The sequence below is a fragment of the Phyllostomus discolor genome, chromosome 6, assembly GCF_004126475.2.
Source record: "Phyllostomus discolor isolate MPI-MPIP mPhyDis1 chromosome 6, mPhyDis1.pri.v3, whole genome shotgun sequence".
NCBI lineage: Eukaryota > Metazoa > Chordata > Mammalia > Chiroptera > Phyllostomidae > Phyllostomus > Phyllostomus discolor.
The window spans coordinates 123,900,212-123,909,254 of NC_040908.2; the positions used below are offsets into that span (position 1 = coordinate 123,900,212).

The 9,043-nt window shown below is 35.3% G+C and overlaps 1 protein-coding gene across 1 annotated transcript; it reads right to left on the reverse strand.

Moving 5' to 3' along the window:
- Window positions 1–2,570: 2,570 nt before the first annotated feature.
- On the reverse strand, window positions 2,571–7,698 carry LOC114500219 (olfactory receptor 51B5-like). Its single transcript, XM_028516854.2, has 3 exons — window positions 7,528–7,698; window positions 7,034–7,099; window positions 2,571–4,206 (listed from the first exon to the last, which is right to left on the reverse strand). The coding sequence occupies exon 3, from the start codon at window positions 4,102–4,104 to the stop codon at window positions 3,166–3,168; it is 939 nt and encodes a 312-aa protein (XP_028372655.1). The 5' UTR covers window positions 4,105–4,206; window positions 7,034–7,099; window positions 7,528–7,698; the 3' UTR covers window positions 2,571–3,165.
- Between the last annotated feature and the right edge of the window lie 1,345 nt (window positions 7,699–9,043).

The window sequence follows — 9,043 nt, forward strand, 5'->3', positions numbered from 1 at the left end:
ATCTACCCTACTTATACATACAAAACATGTTTGTTAGTGGTTCTTGGGAAACACTATTGCAAATAGGTTGCTAATTAATACCTAACATTTAATCACAAAAAGACCTATATGAGATCTACAGGAAATTAATTTTCTGATGATAGTAACATACACCCAAGGAAATCATATGCTTATATTGATTGATGAAATGGATTTGAAGAGAAACAATTGTCTAGGTGGATTTCAGCTATTTCTACTTGTTCTGTGTAGATAGAGGTTCTCCTCTAATCTCTCCCCAGTTGTCCTGTTTCTATTTTTACCCCATAGCCTCTTCTCAATGAATTTGTTTCCTCAATTATTCTCAAATAAAAATGGATTTCTCAAACAAGGGCAAATCACTTCATAAGGCATTGACCAAATGGTCAGTCAGACTTGTTTCCCTCCCATATTTTAGTTTTCATTTTCTGTATTTTGGGGAAATGGGCAGCTGACTATCTAATAGCTCTTTGCAATTTTTAAATATTAATTGGTATAGATTCACATATCTATTAACTAAGATGGTATAGTTATTAGTAGTACTTTGGCTATAAGTGACTGAAAATCAACTGAACTAGTTTAAAAAAATAACAAGGGAGGATTTTATTAGACTATGAAATCAGAAAAGTTGAATTGCCCTCCTTGCCATTGAGCTTCCCAAAATCATGGAACAAAGGACTCAATGGTCCTTAGGGATTTTTCATTTTCTTATTTATAATTTACTCTACATACTTATTATAGCATGAGATCACTCATCTGATGGAAAACATGATTATTAACAACTCTAAGGATTTCATTTTATTTCTTCTATCACAATGAAAGCATTAACTGTTTTCATGATTTTAGTTTGAAAAATCCTGAAAAAGATTCTGACTGGCTTTACTTGACAGGCAGTAGGGATTTGAAGATATAATGGAAAATATCAACTCCTGTAAAGAATAACATTTCTATAGTAGAAGAAGGAGACTTCTGAAAGCAAGGAAGTAGTTACTGCTTCTATAAGCATAGTGAAGTGCAAGGCAGAAAGTATAGTCCACTAAAGATAGACTCTTTCAGTGGTATACAATTTATACTGGCCTTAGAATTAAAAGATTAATTTGAATCATGGCTATGCTGTTTATAAACTTTATGTCCTTGGAAAAGCTATTTAACATTTTGCCTCTAGACTTCCCATGTATAAATTAGTGATAATAGTGCCTACCTCATGATATTAACATGAATAAAATAAGTTGTGGGTGGAGTAGAAGTTGAAGGACACATGTTGAACTTTATAGACAGTTGAAAACAGAATATAACTTACCGTCACATTCATACCCATATTCAATTTGTAGTATTCAGACTGTTACTTAGATGTCATAGAGGATAAAAGGATAAATATGGGTAAAATAATAGTTATTCTCTTTATATAACTATTGTCTTTTCACAATTAAATTTGTGGATAAAATAGGAAAGAAATCAGAGTTGTAAGGTTTTTATGTTGGACTCCCTATAATCAAAGTCTGAGACACCAATTTAGATGTACATAATTTATTCATGAATCCTCTCAGGAGAAAAGGAATGAGGAAAAGCAGGAGACAGAGAGGACAAAAGCAAGGAGATAGCCTAATTTGGAGTAGAACTTCAGAAGACAAGATGGTCAGTGTGTGGCTACAGCCTTCTTCTTTGGGAACAGGGGCCATAATCTGTATGAGGCAATTCCAATCAGGTTGAGAATAAATAATTAAAAGAAAGCTGAAAATGTGAGCAATAAGCAGCCAATACTCACAGGCAAAAGGGGTAGATGTACAGTTCTGTAAAGTGATCTGGACAAGGCACTGATGACATCAATAACATCTCTTATGTAGTGTTATCTCTTGGCTCACATGGTTCTTTCCCTGCTCTGATTTAGATGTAATGGGGACATAGACTCCACTTTTTGAGGGTATTTTAACTTCAGTCACAGATTCCTTCCTAATTCATCATAAAATTTCAATCAAATAAAAATAATATTATTTTATTTCTTGGGACATTCACATTTTATAAAATGAAGTTAGGATACATATAGAAAGTGACTATTTTTGCCCAAAATATGTGAAAACCTATTTCATCAGTCCCTTAGGCCTTGTTCATAGCAAAGGAAAGAATAGGAGACTACTACCTCTTCCACTCAGACCAGACCAGTTAGTTTCTGGTAGATGCTCTGAAGATGGCACCAACATCAGAGCTAAAGATTGACATGGCAGGATAGTAATGAGGACAAAGATGGAAGAAGGTACTGTCCATGTCTATTTCTTCTCATTTATTCACAGTTTTTCTAATCACATTTTTTTTTCGTCAGTAGGTTTTGCCTTGGGGAATAAACAAGCTTACAAGTCTTTTTTATTTTTTTCTGACAGAGAGAGAGGGGAAGGAAAGGAGAGAGGGGGAGAAAAATCAATGTGTGGGTATGTCTCACACAGCCCCTACTGGGGATGAGGCCCACAACTCAGACATGTGCCCTGACTAGGAATCGAACAAGCAACCTTCTGGTTTGCAGGCCCGTGCTCAATCCACTGAGCTACACCAGGGTGCAAGCTCATAAGTCTTAAAACAAAGTCATGATCAGTTTGATGGAGGGAGAAGGTATCAATGAGAATGCTGAGATGACAAGTACTTACAATATCATTTAAGGAAGAATTCATACTTTTTTTCAAGGAAATTTCTGAGCTTCAGTTACCAAACATAGGTCCCCATAGTTTGTATGGATATCTGTGGGGGAATTTGTGGGAGTTAGGCATTGGAGTGAGTATGTATTTATACCAAACTTTATTTCACACAAACCAACTCATAATTTTATATAACTCTGTTCTTACCTGCCACCTTATTAACTCTAAAGAAATACATGTTAGTTACATTATAGACACACTTATTAACACCTAAAGTATTATTATCATAAGAATTGAGTGACAAACAGGCAGAGATATTTAGTATACAGAATCTTTTTTTTAATTGTACAAACTATATTAGTTCAAAGACCTGGGGTTAAAGACTACTTGGGAATAATTTTTAGCTCTACTTTGACAATTATTTTAGCAGAAATATGACCATGGGTGGTTGCTATGAAACTTCCTTACTCCCCTCCCACAAACCAGAGTTCCCACATCTTCTGTGAGGGGCTCTGATGGTCACAGTTCAGGCTCTAACTCTATGAGTAATAAAAAGGTGAAGAATTCCACTTTGGATCTGTTTGGTCTTGATACTATAGATTATGGGATTCATTAGTGGAGGAAAGAGAAAATAGACATAGCTCATAATGAGGTGCACAATATGTGGAACCTCCTTCCCAAATCGATGAATTAGAGACAATCCAATCACTGTGACATAGAAAACCAGGACACAACAGATATGGGAGACACAGGTGTTGAGGGCCTTGGTCCTCTGCTCTTTGGAGGCAATGCTCAAGACATTCTTGAGTATCCACACATAGGAGATGAGGATAATCAGAGAATCCAGCACAAATATAAGGACCACAAGCACAAGTGGATACAGTCGATTGAAAGTGGTGTCAGCACAGGCTAGTTTGATGACATCCTGATGAAGACAGAATGCATGGGAAAGGACATGGGAATGGCAATATGGAAAAAAATAGAGAAGTAATATTGGGGGGACAACAGTTACAAATCCCCTCATCAGAACCCCTAGCCCAACTTTCACCACTTGAGTATTAGTGAGTATAGACTTATATCTAAGAGGGTTGCAAATGGCAATAAAACGATCATAGGCCATAGCAAGCAAAACACCAGACTCTACAAAAGAAAGTGAATGTACAAAGTAGGCTTGAGAAAAACAGGCTACATTTCCAATTTCCCTGTGGTCCAACCAAAAAACTTCCAGTACCGTGGGCATTGTGGTGAAAGTCAGCCCTAGGTCTGCGGCTGCCAGCATGGCCAGGAAATAGTACATAGGCTCATGAAGACTGTGATCTGCCTTAATGAGAAAGAGGAGAGTGCCATTGCCAAAAATGACACAGATGTAGACAAAAATGAAGGGTGTGGAAATCCAGTGGTGAACTGCCGCCAAGCCTGGAAAACCAGTCAGCTGAAAGGAGCTAGAGCTGCTGTTGGGCCACATGTTGAGTTGATCCAGAAGTGTTCTTTTTTTCTCAGTTATTACCACAGAAGTGTAGCTCTACATTCAAGGTAGCACTCCAACTATATCATCTCAGAATTCTTACTTAAAAGTAATAATAACATCAATATAAGGCATTGTTTCTCAAAACATATTCTTAGAACAGTCTATTCTATTTTAATTACGTATTCCAGGGACCATCCCTTACCTACTCAAATTTTTGTACTTTCATATCATCATCTTCATTTTAATAACCTCCACAGGAAAATTTTTATGCATACTATAACTTAGAAACCATTTCCATTAACTATGCAGATTTCACAGAAGAATCTATACATGAAGGATTTCAAGGAACCTACTAACCCTTACCTGACTCAAATCTACTGCCCAAAGCTATAATTGACTTCACAGTAGTGATTCCTAACACACATTATCCTGCATATGCAAGATTTCTCTGGCTTCTCAACAACAGATTCAAAAGTCTAAAAGGAAGGTGCAGAATGAGAAGCTGGGTTACTACAACTGTTGCTAAGAAGATAAATATGAACAAAAGACTTTCCTTTTAAATTGCATAAATTGGTGATGAGAAAACAAAACAAAAAATGTTTCCATTAAGTGTGTATTAGTTTATTTCTGAACATGATAGAACTACTTAGTATTCACTACATTAGCCCCGAATAATTGGAAGGTAGGTGATCACAGACAATTGGGATAAAATAAATGCTTAGGCCAGCCAAGGACATAGCTGATAATAGTTTCTCCTTTAATTTGAAAAATTTATCATCTGTTATTTCTATGGAGTTTCTTTCTCTTTCCTCATTATTTTTGTAGGCCCACTACAGTAACTCCCCAGAACCTGATTTCTTCCTTTTGTGTTTCCATTTGTATTAAGCACCATCTTTTTTATATCCTTCTTTTTATATCCAGCCATAGGCTTCTGAATTTGTCCTATGCAATACTAAATGAGAGCTCTGTTGCTACTTACACAGAAAGTTGTCTGTTAGTAGAAAGAAGAATTTAAGAAGGTTTTAACATCTCTTCCACTACTAGATTATGGGTTTCTTGCATACAGAAACCACAGTTTATTTGACTTGCTCAACACCTAGCAAAGTACCTATCATGATATGTATATATACATATACATACTACATTTATACTTCTATTATGCATATATACACATATGCATGTACATGTACATATATGTCTATATGTATGTATACATGTATATTCATATATATATTTGTACAATTACACATATATCCATTAATTTACCCACTGTAATAGGCATAACATTTTAAACACTAGAATTAATTGATAAGAAAAAGTCCCTGATTTTTTCAGCCATAAGTTAAGTTAGAAAATCAGTAAGAAAAATTTAGATAGATGTAAATGCAATTTCAAAATAAAACAGCACTATTTAATGGAGATTGATTGGGGTAGTATTGCATAGAGTTTAGTATAGTAGTTTGGGTGATCTGGGACTGCATCTCTGAGGAGTTGACATTTGATCTGGAACCTAAATAACAAAGAAGAACTGGCCATATGAAGACCTAGGAAAAAATTATTTCACTGATAGGGGAAAATTAGCATGTTGGGAGCTTGGTGAGCAGATAGTAGGACAATAAGTAATGTCAGAGACTAGGCAGTGGTCTCACAGGTCTAATGGATAACATGAGGAACTTCATTTTTACTACAAATGTGATGAGAAGACATTGAAAAGTTTAAAAATCACAATAGAGGAGATAATGATAGCATTATGAAATGCATTTTTGAATTATCACTTGTACTGCTATGTAAAGAGTGATAATCTAGCATGATAAAAGAAAGGAAAGTAGTTAAGAAGTTATTGTAATGCTCCCAGTGAGGAGTTATGGTTACTTGACTAGGATGGTAGCAGTGGAAATAAAGAAAATTTAAACAGAAATAGATAGATTATGAAGTAGTACCAAGGCTTGCTGATATATTAGAAATAGGAATGAGGGAAATAATCAATGAGATTGACTCTAAATTTCTGTTTTGAGCAAATGAGAGAATGGTTAAGTCATTTACTCAAAAGGGAAAGTGTAAGGGAAATGTGTATTTACTTGGGAGGAAATCAAGAGTCACCAGTAAAAATGGCTGAATTGAAGCAAATGCATGTCTTACTTTTTTTTCTTTATTTTATTTTATTTTATTTTATTTTATTTTATTTTATTTTATTTTATTTTATTTATTTTTAGAAAGGGAAGGGAGGGAAGGGAGATAGAGAGGCAGAGACAGAGAAACATCAATGTGCGGTTGCTGGGGGTTATGGCCTGCAACCCAGGCATGTACCCTGGCTGGGAATCGAACCTGGGACACTACTTTTTTTCTTATCACATACCAGAACAGTTTCATCTAGTTGTTTTCCCCCCTTAAATTAAAGGCTTTCAAATATTCCGATATAATGTTTTGAAGTTATCCTGTAACCGTACAGATGTGATCCAGCCACAAGTTTTCAGCAGTGCTGAAGTGCCAGACATCTAAGCATGAGGCAATGATTCAGCACTTTTAGCCTGACTCTAAGGAATGGAAAAATGAATCACTTCTAGTTGTCTATACTCTGCTCCCAAGTGTGAGAAACATAAACCAAAGTTTAGTGCTTATTGGAAATATGAGTGATGTTTATTCTTCAGTCAGTAGATGCAAAAATAATCCCACACATCTTCTCCTCTTATTATGTTTTCTAAGTACTACTTCATTCTCCTTACCTCTCTGACCTGTCAGCAATAGTCATCAACCTAAACTCTAATGCAATTTTGTGAAAAATTTCTTCTTGTAAAAGAATATGTAGTACAAGTAGTAAATTAGGACAGAGAATGCTACCCAAAGTAGAAAGGATCAATTCTATTTTGCCAAAAACCTTCAACTAAGTTTCCTCTTGCCTATTCCCAAGAATTCTATCCAAATATACCTGTACTTCATGCTGTGGGTAATCCACATCTTCAGGTAGGAACTTCTCTTGGTTTTTAAGGAGGACCTGCATGGGAAAGAAAATACAGGTGAGGAAAGACCATAGGAAATGAAAGAGGCTATGAAGCTTGAAGATAGAGCAAATAGAAAGAATTCATAGTTAAGAATGTCAAACATTTACAGTTATAACCTCTCTCTGTCTCATTTAAATGTCTTATAGAATAGGAGATGCCTGTGTTTATCCCTTAGAGAACACAGGAGACATATGGGAGGGCCAACTATATTCATACTGCAGGGCACAGCAGGTCTTATGTGCTCATGCCCAAATCTCTTCCCAAGTATTATCAACTTGAGGCTCAATTCTAAGCACTCATTGAGAGCCACGGGCTGTAGAGATCCTTTGTTTTTCTTCCCCCATCTTCTCTCTGTAGAAAGTTGATAGAAAAGTTTCATAATGCCTTCTTTCTATATTTCTGGATGTTTCTGCATACTCACATGCACCAAAGCTTGGTTGTTAAGTGTGAGGAACAGAGTTCTTGGGTTCTGCCTGAAGAATCAGATCATATGGCTTCTTTTTTTTCAAGGTTGGTTAGGTTATTGATGAAGAAAGGATCTTCCCAGAGTTCTTTGTTTTCCAGCAAATTAGAATCCTAAGGAATGTTTTCTCTGTCTGATGCCCTCCTATAAAGGAAATAGAATGCTTAATTGATCTCCCCAACATTTTAAAGCATCTTCTCCAAACAAGGTCTGTGGCTAATAGAGCCTCAGGTGGCAGCTTTATGTGCTCAGAGGAATCAGAGCACTTATCTTTATGGCCCCAGGAGTTGCTGGTATAATTTATGGGAGACCATTTATCCTCCACTTCTACTTCTAAGGTCAAATATTTTCCAGTTGCTCTCATGAGGAAATTTAAACATTTTTGCCATAAGTCTTTTGAATCTCATTATATTTTCTACTTGGTTTATCTCAAAGTTAGTTGAAGAGTGGAAAGTTAAATGGAATAGAGTCAATATAATAAAGCCTGTCAGCCTACTCTATTACCAAACATAAACCCATAATCTGCAGCAAACACTCTTTCTTAAGTTCATCTTGCCAGAATTTTTTAATAGAAATACAGTTAACACACTTATAGCACAATACTTCAAGCAAACATACCCCATCCTTTAATCTCAGAGATGATAGCATCTATAGTTTTCCTTCCAACCCAGGCAGAAATCACCCTGCCTATTACCAGTTTTAGAGGAAAATAAACATATTAGCAGGAGAACAAATTCCCTGTCCTTGAAGAAATACATTGGTTATTACCATGCTTTGTTATAATTAAAGTAATGTTTAATTTAGTTCAGAGACTCAGTTGATTTCTGGTAGAATAATCAACTGACTATTAGACATTATTACTGAACTGTCAATACCTAAAAATTTATATGTTGAAGTCTTAATCCTCAGTATGTCATAATGTGATTATGATGGAAGATATGGGCTTTAATAAAGTGATTAAAATAAAAAAAGAGGCTGTTAGAGTAGGCCCTGATACAATCTGACTCATGTCCTTACAAGAAGAGAAAATGGGGGCCCACAGAGAAACACCACTGAGAAAAGAGGAAAACCCATGTGAAGACACAGGGAGAAGATGTCTACTTATAAATCAAAGAGAGAGGCCTCAGAATAAACCAACCTTATTTCCACCTAGATCTGAAATTTGACATGTGAAAAATCCTGTTAGGAAAAGAAGATGGGCTACAATCTAAAAGAAAATGTTTACAAACAACATATCCAACAAAAATAATATTGAGAATATTTTAAGAACTCTCAGAACCCAAAGATAAAAAAACAAACAATAAAATTAGAAAATAAGCAAAAGATATGAACAAACATTCCATTGAAGAAAACACACAAATGACTTATACAAAACTGAAAACATATCAACATTATTAGTTAAATGAAAATTAAAACCACAATCAGATGTCGCTATAATATTTTAATATTTCAGAATGGCTTAATGAAAAATAAT